Source organism: Ipomoea triloba, chromosome 6, assembly GCF_003576645.1.
Source record: "Ipomoea triloba cultivar NCNSP0323 chromosome 6, ASM357664v1".
NCBI lineage: Eukaryota > Viridiplantae > Streptophyta > Magnoliopsida > Solanales > Convolvulaceae > Ipomoea > Ipomoea triloba.
Genome location: NC_044921.1, coordinates 19,670,063 through 19,686,335, shown reverse-complemented (window position 1 = coordinate 19,686,335; position 16,273 = coordinate 19,670,063). Strand labels below are relative to the sequence as shown.

The 16,273-nt window shown below is 32.0% G+C and overlaps 4 protein-coding genes across 8 annotated transcripts; 2 read left to right on the top strand and 2 right to left on the bottom strand.

Moving 5' to 3' along the window:
- Positions 1-3,116: 3,116 nt before the first annotated feature.
- Positions 3,117-8,011, bottom strand: LOC116022898. 3 transcript variants are annotated; one of them, XM_031263801.1, is made up of 4 exons: positions 7,524-8,011; positions 6,886-6,987; positions 3,571-3,656; positions 3,117-3,410 (listed from the first exon to the last, which is right to left on the bottom strand). In XM_031263801.1, exons 1-4 carry the CDS (start codon positions 7,560-7,562, stop codon positions 3,317-3,319), a joined length of 321 nt encoding a protein of 106 aa, XP_031119661.1. In that variant the 5' UTR covers positions 7,563-8,011; the 3' UTR covers positions 3,117-3,316. The 3 variants fall into 3 exon arrangements, 2 of the variants coding, with proteins under 2 accessions (XP_031119661.1, XP_031119662.1); XR_004099311.1 differs by lacking the exon at positions 3,117-3,410 and adding an exon at positions 3,746-3,881 and having other exon boundaries at positions 3,608-3,656; XM_031263802.1 differs by lacking the exon at positions 3,117-3,410 and having other exon boundaries at positions 3,572-3,881.
- On the top strand, positions 3,290-5,487 carry LOC116022897 (high mobility group B protein 6-like). 3 transcript variants are annotated; one of them, XR_004099310.1, is made up of 6 exons: positions 3,290-3,426; positions 3,646-3,728; positions 3,813-3,982; positions 4,084-4,974; positions 5,216-5,237; positions 5,280-5,487. XR_004099310.1 is itself a non-coding variant. In XM_031263800.1 (4 exons), exons 1-3 carry the CDS (start codon positions 3,911-3,913, stop codon positions 4,772-4,774), a joined length of 399 nt encoding a protein of 132 aa, XP_031119660.1. In that variant the 5' UTR covers positions 3,867-3,910; the 3' UTR covers positions 4,775-5,237; positions 5,280-5,487. The 3 variants fall into 3 exon arrangements, 1 of the variants encoding a protein (XP_031119660.1); XR_004099309.1 differs by having other exon boundaries at positions 4,084-5,237; XM_031263800.1 differs by lacking the exons at positions 3,290-3,426; positions 3,646-3,728 and having other exon boundaries at positions 3,867-3,982; positions 4,084-4,260; positions 4,625-5,237.
- A 1,724-nt stretch (positions 8,012-9,735) lies between the features above and the next one.
- Positions 9,736-10,143, bottom strand: LOC116023623 (dynein light chain 1, cytoplasmic-like). The gene is made up of 2 exons (XM_031264626.1): positions 9,964-10,143; positions 9,736-9,858 (listed from the first exon to the last, which is right to left on the bottom strand). Exons 1-2 carry the CDS (start codon positions 10,141-10,143, stop codon positions 9,736-9,738), a joined length of 303 nt encoding a protein of 100 aa, XP_031120486.1.
- A 415-nt stretch (positions 10,144-10,558) lies between these two features.
- LOC116022828 (uncharacterized protein At5g01610-like) lies at positions 10,559-11,775 on the top strand. The gene is made up of 2 exons (XM_031263713.1): positions 10,559-11,107; positions 11,547-11,775. The coding sequence occupies exons 1-2, from the start codon at positions 10,684-10,686 to the stop codon at positions 11,603-11,605; spliced, it is 483 nt and encodes a 160-aa protein (XP_031119573.1). The 5' UTR covers positions 10,559-10,683; the 3' UTR covers positions 11,606-11,775.
- Positions 11,776-16,273: the final 4,498 nt, after the last annotated feature.

Below are 16,273 nucleotides of genomic sequence, written 5' to 3'. Positions count from 1 at the left end.
TATATATATATATATATATATATATATATATATATATATATATATATATATATATATATATTGTTTTTTAAATTTTAAATTGTTATTCATTAAATTGTTATTCAATTTAATTTTGTTTAAATAATATTCATTGTATTTCAATACCTTTTTTTTTTTGAAAACTCTAATTCCAACACTTTGTTTTTTTGAAAACTCTAATTCCAACACCTTTTTCTTTGTGTGATTAATACAGTTGACCATGGTGGTGTAAATAGCCATATCTATACCTTATTTCTATTTATACCACCTATAAAGTTATTGAAATTTGTAATATTTTGTAAATTTCAATGTTATTTGCACCATGGGTGGTAGGAATAGCAACACCCTTTTATAATTGTAATTAGGAATATAGGACTGCGTTGGTTGACCGGTGTCTTTGGTTGTTATTTTCACTTCCCTGTTTTCCATTTCCCAATGGTTGTAACTTGTAAGACACATATATTTATTATTTCTTCTCCCAAATATTGTCTATTGAATCAGTGAGTTAAATTTGAGATTTAATTGTTTCCTAAAGGTTGAATCTCCAACCTTAAGGACCCCCTACGCCCCTGCCCAATAGAATATCTGAGAGGAGGTAAATGTAACTCAGCTGAACCAGAGACTAGACATTTGTTTACTGTGAACAAAGAGCCTCATAACTTTGAGAGGTTGCTCTCGCACAGTTGCTAATGAGACTCAATTCTAGATCATTATTTGACCAATTAAATTGCTCATGCGGACAAATTCCAGATGTAATTGTATGTATGAGTTGTGAGTTGTGTTTGAAATATGAGTGGATTACCATTGAAAGAAGAGCTTTACGAGAGGAATAAAACAAAAACTAAAATTGGTAATCTTATATATGTGATGGGTAAATACCCTCAGGGACTACGGTAGAAATATAATGTATAGTCCGTGTATTATTGTACCCCTAAAAAGTCGAGTGTCCCTTAGAATTTGTTAAGGGGCAAGTGACCTTTGGGGAATATTATATTCCTGAAGGGTCAGGTCCTATTCCTATATAAAGGACCTGACTCCCGTTGTAATGGCAGACTGAATCCATTCATCCTTTCGCCCCTTCTCGGAAGGAAGTCATGGCTTCCTTTCCCTTTCTTCTTACATTCATGTATACACACGCTATACACTAAAAATACACAATCAAACACACGTGGTGTAAATCCGTACCACCGTTTACATTTACACCATCAATATGCAACAAACAATTGTAGAGAGTGTCATGTACGCATGTCCAACATGATTTATTTGAATTAATTCGTTATAAACATGATGTTTGCCACTAATCGCATGATTTGAAATGCAAATTTTTAGTTAATTAATTTGTCTTTTTTCTTCAATTTTCTATTAGGAAAAGAAAGAGTGGAAACTTCAACTATCTCAAGTATTATTGTTAGGCCCACAAAAATCAAGCGTATGAATTATAATTATAATTTACAAGAACTTCTTTGTCAAATTGATTGATATAATAAAAGACATTTGAAAAACTCTTACAATTAACATTACCATATCTATAAATTATTTTTATTAATTGTTTACCATAAATTGACCGAACTTATATAATGTTAGAAAAAAATCTACTCATTATAATGAAGATAGCTAGTCATATATTATTGTATAATGAGTGGAAGTCTGGAAGAGACTCATTCACCCTTAACCAAAGGTTAATGGTTCGAACATTGGCTTTGGGTATGGAATAACCTTAAATCTCCAGGCCAGCTGTCCCACCCAATAGAGGTGCCTAGAATCCAGCGAGAGGAGGATTAGTCACTGTATCCGAAAGGGGTGGAAATAGGCTAGGCCGAGCCGAGCTTTAGAAAATTAGGCCTAGGCCTGCTATGAAAATCTAAAGCCTGAGCCTGTATGTAGCCTTTTTTTTAGGCTCAAGCCTGAGCCTACAGTTGGCCTGGCCTGGCCTAAAGCCTTTTTAAAAGTCTATTTAACATATAGACCTTTAAAAAGGCTTCAAAATAGATCCTAAATAGACTTTGAGCCTATTTAAATATGCATTGAACCTATTTAAGGCCTGCATTTTAAAGCCTTTTAAAGTATACCTGTAAAAAATATATTAAAATGTATATAAATATTAAAATGTATATATATATAAATATATTAGATATAAAATGTAATATATAATAATTAAATATTAAATATAAATATTATAATATATATATATATATATATATATAAATAGGCTAGGCCTGCGGGCTTGTAGGCTAGGCTTTTAAATATAGGCCTAGGCCTATTTAACTAAATAGGCTTTTAATTAGGCCTAGGTCTGACCTTTTTATTAAATAGGCTAGGCCAAGCTAGGCCTTAAGTAGGCCAGGCCGTAGGCCCCTATGAAGGGGCCTGGCCTATTCCCACCCCTAGTATCCGATGGTGAAAACCCTGGCTACACAAAAAAAAAAAAAAAAAAAAAAAAAGTGTAAAAGGCTTAGGTAAATATTAAGAGGAGAAATAAATAAATAAGAATGTAGCACCACTCTTTTGATGTATACATCTGATGGAGAACAGGTTAATGAAATTTTAATACAATTCCACCACATAAAAATAGTGTAATTTAGTCTGCACGAGTAGCTCAATTGGTTCTTGAATTGAGTGAAAATTTGTGGGTAAAGACTCAGGATCAAACGTTGCAATGAACCCCTTAAGTCACCATAATTTACCACTTCCAAAAATCCTGATAGGTCAGGGCGTGGGACCCTTGGAGTAAGATGTTTTGTCTTTTATGAGCAAAAATAGTGTAAATTTTTTTATTGAGTTACACTTGAATTTCCACACTTTTAAATGTCACTTCATTAATGGGAGTATAGAAAATTAACTGTAATTTATAAATAAAAAGAATTGACAACTCAAATCTAAAATTTTTAAGTTAAACAAAAGATTCATATGTTAATTCCAAACATACTATACACATATAATAAGAGTGTGACATCTCTATATATATAAAGGGAGCCGGAAATGGCCCAATCATAGCCTGCCACGTTTCAGTTTCAATTAAAAGGCTTTTTTTTTTTTGACCGGACTCCCCAGTCAAATTTTATAATTCCCGCCTCCTATATTTGTAATTGTAGGCTGAATTTTAGGCTGAAATATAGGGATAGGTTGCGTGTGAGCATAGTCAAGCATGGTATGGGTTTGGTTTAAAAGTACAGATTTTGCGTATTTTTTTTAGTTTTACACAGCTGCTTCAACACGCTTATAAATACCTACATCATTCCTCTACTATGCTAATAGATTACAAGATTCAGAGCTTTGGGTCTTCTCTGAAAACAGATAACTAAGAATTGAATTTACAACTTGCTATTCTCTTAGCTTCCTTCAAGTTCCAGCATGTCTGGCCAGTTTTTTCAGCCACTCTTGCAAGGAGTTTCCTGTTCTAAAAAACAGGTACGTTACCATCTTTTGCTGTTTTAATTAATTTATTCCTCTCTTTTTCTTCTAAACCATTTTATACAAACTTCACAATGCAAGTATATTCATTGTAAGTGTAGAATCAGATCATACATAAAAGTTTATTTATTTTTTACTTGCCTGTTCAAACAGATGCAATATTTAGCTTCAACAATTCTTGCATCTACTGAGGTGCTTGATAACATTTCTGTGCAGGATGACAGTTTCTGCAGGTGACAAAGATCACAGGTAACGAATGGAAGAACATGACTGATGACCAAAAAGCACCCTATGAAGCAGTGAGTTAGCTTCAAACCTTAAATCCCCCATTTTTAGTATTGCTCTAAAATACAGTGAAACATGAGCCTCTTTGCATGATACAGATTGCAGCAAAGAACAAGTAACAGTATGTTCAAGAAATGGAGGTTTACAGAAAGATGAGGAGGAGGAAGCTGCCAGCCACAAGAAAGAAGAGGAGGAGATGATCAAGCTCAATAAGCAGGAAGCTATGCAATTGCTAAAGAAGATAGAGAAGACAGAAAATATCATTAAGGTAGTTCTTCTGATGTTTCTCTGCTGCTGCCCACGCAAGGCAATGACAGTTTGCTGCTTTGCCTTTGAGCTGTAAAATGATTGTAACTTTTTGCAACGCAGAAAAAAGAGAATCAAAGAAAGAAACAGAAGGAAGAGAAGAATGTAGATCCCAACAGGCCAAAGAAGCAGGCTTCCTCATTCCTTCTGTTCAGCAAAGAGGAAAGGAAGAAGATAGTGGAAGAGAAGCCTGGAACTAACAATACAACAGTTAATGCTCTCATTTCTCTCAAATGGAAGGTATAAAATGATTTGAACTCTCTGAAAGATGCACGGGAAGATATATTATAATTAACCGTCTCATTGCATGTATTAAATGATATAATTTAAGTAACATACAATTCATAATTTACATTTCCACTATAAATGTCCCAAAAATTAGCAAAAATACTACCAAAAATAAATTCAAATGAAAGGTTGTTGATATTAAAAAAAAAAAAACCAATCAATAATTATAGTTCAAAGTATATATATCATATTTTATGTTTAGAATAATTTTATTCAGATCTCTTGAATATTTAAAAATTAGCGCATCTATATATTTTTTTTCAGACATTAGTAACAACATGTCTCTAATAACGGTGGATCATATCATATTGTGCAGTCCGTATTTGTAGCTCTTTTGATGCTACTCAGTTGTGTCCGTATTTGTAGCTCTTTTGATGCTACTCAGTTGTTTTTCAATCACTCTTGCAAGGAGTTCCGTGAACTGACAAACAGGTTAGTTTTCCTATTTTTGCAGCTTAAATGCTAATATTTCAATCACTGGATTGTTCTTCCTTTCTCCAGCTAAATGACTTACTCCTCTCTTTTTTGCTTAGCTATCACAGTAATTGTACACCGTTAATGTGTATTGATTTTGTTTCAAGGTTGTCTGGTGGTAACCTGGCTTCTAATATTCCTCCTAATGATGTCTTGGTTACTTCTATTGAAGATATCTACTTAAAAAAGCAGGTACTAATTATGTCTACACTTAATGTTTATGTTTACTAGGTGTATACTTTCACATACTGTTTTGATATACTTTTAATTGTGTCATGTTATCTAAAAGCAATCAAATGTGATATCTAAAAGCAATCAAATATCTAATATTACCAACAAGAACATGTAGCATCTATTTAAAAGCAATAAATATATTCTAAATTTTATTTTTACCTATCAATCTGTACTAATTTTTTTTAATTCCAATTAACAGCTAGGAGAGTATCGGGTAGCAGGTTGCATTGTTGATGTGGAAATAGGAGAGTATCGGGTAGCAGGTTGCATTGTTGATGTGGAAAGTGTGGCTGATTGATATTACATCTCTTGCAAGTCTAATTCTTGCAAGAGAAAGGTGACCGAGTGTGGTGGAATGCTGTTTTGTATGTATATAGATCACTATATATGTATTTGTGTTTGAAAAAAAACATATAAAATTTAATCATTTTGTTGATCAATATTTTCTTCAAATGTATTTGTAATGCAAAACAGTGACATTATGCATAGTTAAAATATTAACATGCACAATTTTGTAGGTTAAGAACCACAATTATAGTACTTTTGCATTAGAATATTTTCTTAGAGTTCTTTTGTAGGCTGAGATGTACAGTTTAGTGTAGCAGAATAATTTGATAATGTTAAAAAATGGTATTTTCTGAAAGAATTTTCAATTTTACATATGAAAAAATGGTATTTTCTGAAAGAATTTTCAATTTTACATATGGTTTGGCTGTTTTACATATTTTCTAGAAATATTTTCAATTTGATCATAGGAAAAATATAAATACAAACACACAAACAACTATTTTAGGGGCAAACAAAGTTACACAAACTTATATATTGGAGTGGCAAACAAATTTATCAATTCTAAGCAATAGACCTAGGTGTACTATCAAGCATTAATTGCTGATGGTAAGCTTTGACTGTTTTGCATTAATTTTTGATAGTGACTGTTCTACAAGTATTTAACTTGGTATCTATATATAGATAACATTGTCATCATTTGCATGTATTTACAAATATAATCCTTCTATAAGCAAGTTCCTTATTAAACAAAGAATCTAACAAAAATGCACTTAAATCACATAATTTTTATATCGAAGGAGTAACAAGTCACCAAGAAAAAAATACACACGGTGGTACATAAAAGTAATCATCAGAAATCACCATTTCAATCTCATTTACATCTTTTAATTATTAGTATAAGCTGATATATTTGTATTGTTGGGTGATGTAAAAAAAAAAAAACACACATAAAATTTGACTGAAGTATAATACAACTGTCACAATACCCAATACAGAAAAATAGGAGTAGATTGGCCATAGACCTATCACTACTATCAAGCATTAATTGTTGATGTTAAGTGTTGACCACTATACATTAATTTTGATAGTGACTTCTACCCATATATGCAAGCTGGTGTCTATATATAGAAAACATTTAAGTAAAGAAATGTACATTCTCTATTAAATGCAATACTGTTTTTTCCAACTACACATCACACAATATCAACAAAAATGAAAATCAACAACAGTTCAAGTACTATATGTAGAAAAAGAAACTTGCAGCATGGAAACAAAGGTACTGTGAAAGCATACCTGTTTTTTTTATTTATTTATTGAAATAATCTGCCATTCTACCTTTTCATTAATGTCCAACCTTTTCACTAATTACTTCTCATTTAGGTCTCCTATCTGCCAAGTAACTGCCAAAAATCTATATATTTGCAATTTATATAGATATGTTGATATATAGATACAGGTAGATATCTATGCATACATATATAGACACATTGATTTACTGAGATAAAGAAGGAAGTATTAAAAAATAGTCAAAGTATATGTGTATGTAAATTAAATATTTTAACATATATTTTAGTAGGTTACCATTACTAAAAGAAGTTGTATGTATATTTTCATTGTTCCTGATCTACCCATAGATTGAAATTCTAGCACTGTCCAGAATTGAATAATCAATTTGGAGAATATCTGTACACCATGTAAAAAAAAAGGATTAGATTGACATTTTAAGGTCAGGAAAAGTAATTTGTTAAATTCAATACCCTTTTTTATGCAATTTTAATTTCCAGGGAATATTAATAAATGTAATATTATGTACCATCTTTGTATGCTGGATACTCACACTATTATTTAGCAATATAAGTTTAAATGTATGACTACCAGTTCACTACCCTGTAAGGCTTGCATGAATCTCTTAAAATTCTTAGCCACTACTTCAGTTATGTTATTTATGTTTAAATACGCAGAAATCAGGCATTCAAATTTAATAATATTACAATTTAAACTTATAGATGACAATTTAATAGAACAAATTAAAAAAATACACAATTTTTGGACATACAGCAGATTTTTATCTATTTCCATTTTAAAAAAAATTTTCCTGTTTATATTTAATTGCTATCATATATTACAGTATTTTTCCAGGTACAAATACAGAAATGAGGAAATAATCAACTGAAAATGGAGAAATATTAAAAAAAAAAAAAAAACAGATTACGGTTTACCTGTGGGCTATTGTACTTCGTATAACTTGTGCTCGCCATTCTTCTTTCTTCTCCGATGATTTTCGTATCTGTGATTTGTGGTATTTGATTTCGTAGATTTGTTGGTTAGGGTTTGTTGATTTGTAATCGTTGATGGTTATTCTAACGATTACTTATAAGGATTTGAATAATCGGACATGTAAGGTATTTTTGAGGATTGTGGGAGCATAGATTTGCAGAAACAGTTAGGTATCAAGTATTTAGGGTTGGAATCGAAGTGAAAATGTACGAACTGATGGTAGGGTTTTTGGATTGTAGATTTGATTTGGTGTATATTGTGTGCGATTGGGTTGTTCGGCCATAGAGAAGCCATTGTTGAATCTTTTGGATAGCGTAGAAGATGGTGAAGGAAGAGTGGTGGCGTGAGATACTGAGATCTATTTTTTGGGGGTGGGGTTTCCAGAATTGTGAAATTGGGGAGAGGACAGAGTTGCGACATCGTAGGTGGTGTTTCTCACCACATTTTCCAGTTTGATTTTTTTTTTAATATTTAGATAATTAACTATTGGGCTGTTATTTTGGGCTTTTGATAAATTATTTTCATATAAATTTCCAGTTTTGAAATTATATGTATCACTGAAATCACATTTGGGCTTTTGATGAATTATTTTATATAATATATAAATATATGTGTACATAATCAAGAAATATATATTCTCAAAAAAAATAATCAAGAAATATATGAATATATATACGAATGTACACAAATATATGCTTATATATTTATAGATTTATGAGCTTATATGTCTATGTGTGTATTTTTGTATGTTTAAATGACTTTAAGATGTAAATATTATTCCAATTTTTCTTATTGTTATATACATAGATTATATACTTGATATTTGTTTTCGTAGTTGTGCGAAAAATTTGAATGTTATGGTGTATTTTTGTTGTTGATGTTGTATTAATATATTCCATATGATCTATTATGTAGATAACACTTTCCATAGTAGTATTCAACGCGACAATCGAGCCTTATTGACTAAGATGTCATGTTCGAATGGTGGTGTTAATAGAAATGACCTTGAACCTATTAGTGTTTTACGCGGTGGTTAGTATTATATTATGAATAATATTTCTTTTTTTTTTCTTTGTTTTAAAAATCCTATTCTTAAAGCATTATGATGTCACATTTTCATTATATATAAATGCAAATAAATATTTGGTTGACCAAATTTTTTTTTCTTCCGTTATGATATCATAGTTAACTATTAAGAAATAAGTTCAACAATGTAGTTTTTGCTAATTAATTCCTAATCAATTGAATATAACATACTTTGAATTAATAGTTTTAAATTGTATATATTTATACCATTGGTTGTATATTTAATTATTGAGTCAATTCCTTTTTTGGTCCTAGACTTATAGTGGCAAAGACAATTTTAGTCCTCCATAAAAAAATCAGACACTTAATGGACACAGTTATTGTGACGGGGACAATTTTAGTCCTCCGTCTATATTCTCTGTTAGATGGCTGTTTGAGAAGGGGCAATTGTGTCATCTCACGATAGTATAAACACAAGCTGGCTACATCAGACTGACAATATACAATAGATGTCTGCTTCCCGCAAAATTCACATATGTAATCCATCCCCGCAAAATTCACATATGTCAATAATTCAAAACCGAAGTCCAGAACAAATTCTAAAATTCTCAGACCATCAGCTGAAACCTAAGCTTTTAACCTAATAAAAGTAGCTTTCAATCAAACACAAATAACAGTTCAAATGATTCCTTGCTGCCTCTGTTACAAGACAAAAGAATCTTCATACTAAAAAGCAATTGAAATGAGAAATTTTCAGCTCCAATCAACAGAACAAGATATAGTGCTTTATAAATTGGAGAAATAATTGAAAGAAAAGCAGGATAAATCCAAAGAAAGATTCAGCAACTCCATCATAGCAGAAATTCTTTTCCTTTTCTCAATAATTATTTTTTTTTTTTTTATAAAAATCACCCAAAAAATTATATTCTAACAAAGCAACCCAAATTGGTGGATGTTAAAGAGTGGATACACTCATACACCTTTTGCAGCGGCCGCATGGGAAACAGTCCAAATTCACGGTTTCCTTAAAGCAGTAGGTGCATATTTGTGCGGAATTGACAAATTTGATACACTTCTTACAGAGGAGGACGATTCACCAATAGCTGTCTAGGGTTTGGAGTCGATCCTTCAGGTTTGTGTGCTTGACCCGAGTCCGGCGGCCATGGCAGTCGGGTAAATTGGGCCATGCTTCTTATCGAACTCCTTTATATGCTCAGCTACATCCTTCTCCAAGCTGTTCTTCTCAAATGCCTGCACGTTCACTCACATACATATTACGCCAATAACAACAATATATAACTGATGAGTTTAATAATAATAAAGAAATTGATGGAGAGAAAAGAGGAAATTACTTACCGCAATAGCGATGTCGACGGCTTCTTTCTGCATATCGTCCTTCATATCGGCACTTTTGATGATGACCTTCTTGGACACGGTAATAGAAGACGCCGGCGGGGATGCATATTTCCGATCGTCGGCGGCGGACGGCTTGGCCACGAGAGCTCCGCCATCATTTCTTTGGGAATCTTCGCTCATATTTGTTTTTGTGGGAGATTGGGATTTGTGAGAACAGAGAGAGGGCAGAGTTGGGGGAGGAAGAGTGTGGGTAAGGCGGCGAGAACGGGTGGGGTTGATGGAGGAAGAGTATGAAACGGAGGGGAGGGGAGGATACAGACGGAGGTTATTGTGAAATGACACAATTGTCCCCTCTCAAACGGTCATCTAACGGAGAATATAGACGGAGGACTAAAATTGTCCTCATCACAATAACTGTGTCCATTAAGTGTCTGATTTGTTTATGGAGGACTAAAATTGTCTTTGCCACTATAAGTGACCAAAAAAGGAATTGACTCTTAATTATTCATACCGTGCAACGCACGGGTGGAGTACTAGTTAATTACTAAAAGCAGAAATAATTGAAAAGCAAATTAAAGGCAGCCTTCAATTCAAGGCTATTCCCTACTCCAAAACACACTTCATTCTATACTCATTATCATTCACATCAACTTCAATTCCCTTAAACCCTACCCTGTCTGTCTTCCCCAAGAAAGTGAGAGAAAGCTCTGATCTCCATCCATGGCACCCTTCCAAAACCTCCTTTTCTTCTTCTTGGTTTTCCTATTTTGCCCTCCATGTTTCTCCTCCATGTCCATCCATGATCTGCTAAAATCAAAAGGGCTCCCAGCAGGCCTGTTCCCTAAAGAAGTGAGCAATTACACATTTTCAGAGACTGGGCTTCTTCAAGTGTTCCTTGATGAGCCTTGTCTCACCAAGTTTGACACCATGGCCTTCTATGACAGTGTGGTGAGTGCTAATCTCACCCGTGGTTGCCTCACTGGCGTTCAGGGGTTCTCCCAGGAAGAGCTCTTTGTTTGGCTCCCTGTCAAAGACATCATCGTTGATGACCCTTCTTCTGGCCTCATTCTCATTGATATTGGCTTGGCTCACAAACAGCTCTCCCTTTCCCTCTTTGAAGACCCCCCTGACTGCAAAAAAGATGGTATTTTTTTTCTCTTTTGAATACTTCTTTGTCTCATTTTCTGTGCCCTGCTTGTTGATTTCTTAGTCAAAACTACCTTTATGATGCAAAAACATAAACCTGCGATCCAACTATAAGCTTAGACTTTTAGTTAAGATGGAATACGTATTTCAATTGGTTCGAATTTCACGTAAATGTACAATCCAACTACCTGCTTAAACTTTTAGTTAAGATGGAACATGTACTTCAGTTTGGTATTTGGTTCGAATTTCACGTGAATGTGCAATCCAACTATCTACTTAGGTTTTTAGTTGAGATGGAAAAAGTACTTTAATCTGGTATTTGGTTTGAATTTCAGGAACTGTCAATTTAAACTTTTAGTTGGGCTAGAACACACGTGTTTTAATTTGGTATCAGAGCAGGAAGTAAGATTTTTAATTTGTTTTTGTTGAATGTGCAGCAAGGGGTTTGAAGAAGAAGAGCAGGAAGATGGAGAAGGGATTTGAAGCTCAAAGATAGAGAAAAGATGCTTAATTACTTCTTCTGTATGTATGTATGTGTTGCTGTTTGAGTAGAATAAAATCAAAAACAGAAACAGTAGCATTATTGTACGTATTATTGTGTATAAAATATGTTAGGAATCTCTTCTTCCCCTATTACATCAACGCTAATTTTCTAACTTTTGCTTCTTTTGTCTTCTTCTTCGTGTCAATCCTCCCTTTGGTATATTCTCTAATTCTGGTTATAAACTTCTTGTAATATTATCGGATAATATATTATCAATCTTAGCAAATTCGCATCTTTGCATGTACAAATTTCAACATCATCTATTTATACTAATAAAAACCGTTCATTTTATAGACTGTACTTCAAACTCAAATGATAAATTAATGATAAGATAGATGCAATAATGTATTATTGTTTTGATAAAAATATTATAAAAGTTCGTTATCACACTTTTTTTTTAATATTATATTAACCAAAATATCTGAATTCACGGATGAATTAACTATTAATAACAGTAGTGATTTGTATTTATTATGTAGAGATTCGAGGTGGGAAATTTCATAGGATGCCCTATTGGCAACGCGGTAATGTGGGGTAACGCCCGTGCACGCCGTGTCTGGGTAGGGCTAAGTGCTTTTATGGCTTTTTTTGGTCACTGCTACATCTTGCGGGTCTAGTTATCATCAAGGCGTACCACTCTTCATTGTAATTCATTTAATTTCTACTTTTACTCCATTCATTATTTCACACTACAATAGTTAATATTTTTAGAGTTTAGATTCTTCCGAGATTTGGACACTAATTAGTCTAACATCTTACTATTAAAATGTAATATTACTTTACGTAACTATAAAAAAAATTAATAAAATTGATACTCTGCTATTCTTTATATTTTTTTTGACATAACGGTAAGCGTTTGATAGTGACAATTACTACATAAGTATCTTGCTAGTCTAGTTATCAAGGCGTACCACTCATCATTGTAATTCATTTGTACTTTTACTCCACTCATTTCACACCACAATAGTTAATATTGAGTTTAGACTCCGCTGATATTTGGAGACTGAGTCTAATATCTTACCATCAAAATGTAACGTAACACTACTTTACGCAACTATAAAAAAAAAAATTAATAAAATTGATACTCTGCTTCTTGTTATATTTTTTTTTGACATAGCAGTAAATGCTATTGATAGTGACAATTACTATATATGTATAAGGAAATAAACTTGTGATTCATTTGTTACTGGCTATAACGATTGATGTAATGGTAAACGTTCGAACAGTATTATATTAAGTTGTACGAATTTTACCTGACATGACACATTATGATTTATTAATTGTCCAATCAAAATGTGAGGTCGGTGATTTGATTAATAGTTAGTCAAATAGACAATCACAACTTATAATAAGAGCATCCTTATCAATGGAGTTTTTTCTCGATTTTTGAAGAGTTTTTGTAAGTATGATTAGGAAAGAGAAAATGAGAGGGAAGAAAAAAAAACAAATCTTATTTTTAATATATATATATATATATATATATGGTATTGTCAGGCGCGTCTGACGCACCCGACGCGCGTCAGACACAATAGATCTTTTTTTTTTTTTTTCACTTGCAGAGTTAGTACTGTACCAAAAACTTGATTTTACATGGCAACATTTTTCTTCTCTCTCCTCCATTGTATGTGTACTATTCCAAAAACCAAGTAATATCCACAGGTGTAGATGTTCTAATATAATGTCATATGAGATTTTACCGTCAAGAGTAAGTATGATATTTTTTATGTACACATTTATGTCCTACATAATAAAATCAATGGTAGACCTACAATACATGTGGTTAAAAGGATGAAGACGATGATTATTTGGCTACCTTATGTTAAGAAGGTGTTGGCTGGTGCACCATCAACAATTGTTCTATTCTATTCTAGTGTCTTTACAAAGTTTTTTTTTTTTTTTATTTTATTTTAGGTAGAACTAATTGAATGTAAAATTAAAATTGAATTTTTTTTTTAATTAGGGAATCTATAATGGGAATAACAACAAGAATAAAATGACTAAAACAAGGTTGGAGGGCATATAGGCATGCCTCCACTAAAAAATGACACTTTGGACGACACAGATCAAAGAAATTAGAAAACAAGAGGGATTTTGGTTTCTTCAAATAATATTAATTATGGGACATAAGCAAAAAGACAACAATGCATGTGTTGTGAAGCAAAGGCACATGAAAAACACTATTATGGTTAATCTAAATCCTAAGGCAGTTGTTGAAGAACTACAAAAGGAAGAAGATGCCGAGGAAGGGGAGACAAATCTCATTAGTGCAGCACTACATATATAGGGATCTCTCTCTCTGTCTGCCATTCATATTATCACATTCTCTGCAAATGGAATAGTAACTTAGTTCATCATCTGACAAGTTTGAGGTTTCATCATTTTGAAGGATCCTACAAACATCATTATTCATTTGTGGCCTTCCCACCACATCTATCTATTACAATAATTAAGTATCATTTTCACATTTCACCTCACATGCATATCTATCTCTTCTTAGTAGGAGGATCTACAACTTGGTAAAATTTTGATTAATTAACCAATTGAATCAATAAATTTTGATTAATCGTATTTTAACTAAAATATTTCAGTTCAGTTAATGGTTAAGAATTTTGATTAACAATTAATTTGATTCAAAAGTGTGAGTTAACGGAATTAATATAATTGATTAGTTAAACGAACTGGCTGTATTTGTGTCTGTGTACGTGTTATAATTTCTAATAATTCATAAATCATACTATTATTAGCTTAGACTTTTCAACTTTTATCATTTATATATTGATGTTGATAGAGTAAATACGCGGCCACGTAGTAAAATACGCTCAAATATAACAAGACAGCTAGGCAACACACGAATATACATATATTATGTACTCTTTTCCTCACTAGATTTTTTTCCTACTGGATTTTTCTAGTGAGGTTTTTAACGAGGCATGAGTATGATATAGTAATGTTTAAGAGGCAGTGTTGTAAATAATAGATGTGGATATTACTAGAAGCATTATATTATCATAATACCTCTTCATCTTTATTATTAGCTTGTATATATTGGACTGAAGGTTGATTAATAAGAGTATTCATTATTCTCTCTGTATTATCTGTATTCCTCTATACCTTATTACTTTACTGCAATTGAAATCATACACTATTCACGCGATGATACATCCAGTTTCGCAACAATTATTAACATGTTAGAAAATATATTGTAATAAATCAATGAATATTTTGTTTTCAAAGTTAGTACATAAAAGAATAAACTAAAAAGGAAGGTAAATTTGAAAATATCTGATCTTATAAAAAAATTGAAAACAAATAATATAAATAAATAGACCCTAGGGGTCACACTTGTGTGTGAAGATCCGTGAGATGGGTCGGGTCGGATCAATATACAAATGTACGTAATACTTATACTAGCAAATTTTATACTAAATCCTGAATGAAATGTTTGTTACTTATAAGGAAAAACATAATACTTTTGATGATAAATGTAATACTTTTATATTTTGATGTAAAAGTATTACTTTTTTCATCAAACGTATTACGAAGTATATTTTTCCTTATAAGTAATGTTGCACTTATAGAGGAAAATGAAATACTTTTACATCTCATATAAGTAATAAACATTTTATTCCCGATTTAGTATTATATTTGATAGTTTAAGTATTACATTATTTAATAGTGACCCGACCCGCGAACCCGTCGCACGGACAAGGATTCGTGAGATGGTCTCACACAAGTTTTTGCCAAATATTACGTTTGTGTGAGACCGTCTCATGGATCCTTATACTAGCAAATGTAATATTAATTAGGAATAAAGTATTTGTTACTTATGGGAAAACATAATATTTTTAAGACAAATGTAATACTTTTACATTTTGATGTAAAAGTATTACTTTTTTCATAAAAAATATTGTATTATATTCTCTTATAAATAATTAAATCAAAATGTAAAAGTATTATATTTGTTCTCAAAAGCATTACATTTGCCCATGCCTATATATCTCCTCTATCCCATTTGTGCTACTTTTTTGCTCTTTGACAATTAATGCAACTAAGTTTGACTAATTAATGTTTTCAGAAAAAAAATTGACTAACTAATCAATTTTTTTTAGTAGTACTGGTTCTGTTACAATGTAGTATCTGTTCATAGCTATTACGGAGTTTTTTTTGTTTTTTGTTTTAAATAAAAAATACTCCATATATATGATGAAGGCAAATTAAACATTGATTATATATATATGTTTATTAATAGGCAAAAACTTGTGTGAGACTGTCTCACGGGTCTTAATTTGTGAAACAGGTCGGATCCTTGATTAATGAGATCAAAGATCCGACTCATTAATCAAAAATTCAACATGTCTCACAAATTGATATCCGTGAGACAGTCTCATAGAAGTGTTATTCAACATATGCAAATTGAATATTCCGATCCAATATATGTTTAAAGGTGGGTTATCCGTTTAGCTAGGAATCTAGGTGGTGGCCTGGGAAGTTGTTTCCACTCGATCTGCTGCTCATCTCTTAATTGTCTCTTGCGCTAAAACAATTGAACCAAACTTGAGAAACAAACAAATTGTGTTGGACGACGACGAAATGATGAGTGCATGAGTTTGTTTTAATTTG

What these genes read in the sequence shown, in the direction of transcription:
- LOC116022828 (XM_031263713.1), top strand. Translation starts at nt 10,684, where the DNA reads ATGGCACCCTTCCAAAACCTCCTTTTCTTCTTCTTGGTTTTCCTATTT. An exon ending in CCCTGACTGCAAAAAAGATG is followed by an intron (nt 11,108 to 11,546) that starts GTATTTTTTTTC and finishes TTGAATGTGCAG; the next exon opens with CAAGGGGTTTGAAGAAGAAG.
- LOC116022897 (XM_031263800.1), top strand. Translation starts at nt 3,911, where the DNA reads ATGATCAAGCTCAATAAGCAGGAAGCTATGCAATTGCTAAAGAAGATA. An exon ending in AGACAGAAAATATCATTAAG is followed by an intron (nt 3,983 to 4,083) that starts GTAGTTCTTCTG and finishes TTTGCAACGCAG; the next exon opens with AAAAAAGAGAATCAAAGAAA. An exon ending in TCATTTCTCTCAAATGGAAG is followed by an intron (nt 4,261 to 4,624) that starts GTATAAAATGAT and finishes CATATTGTGCAG; the next exon opens with TCCGTATTTGTAGCTCTTTT.
- LOC116022898 (XM_031263801.1), bottom strand. Translation starts at nt 7,562, where the DNA reads ATGGCGAGCACAAGTTATACGAAGTACAATAGCCCACAG. An exon ending in CGAAGTACAATAGCCCACAG is followed by an intron (nt 6,988 to 7,523) that starts GTAAACCGTAAT and finishes CATGGTGTACAG; the next exon opens with ATATTCTCCAAATTGATTAT. An exon ending in TACAACTTCTTTTAGTAATG is followed by an intron (nt 3,657 to 6,885) that starts GTAACCTACTAA and finishes TGTCACCTGCAG; the next exon opens with AAACTGTCATCCTGCACAGA.
- LOC116023623 (XM_031264626.1), bottom strand. Translation starts at nt 10,143, where the DNA reads ATGAGCGAAGATTCCCAAAGAAATGATGGCGGAGCTCTCGTGGCCAAG. An exon ending in CCGTCGACATCGCTATTGCG is followed by an intron (nt 9,859 to 9,963) that starts GTAAGTAATTTC and finishes GTGAACGTGCAG; the next exon opens with GCATTTGAGAAGAACAGCTT.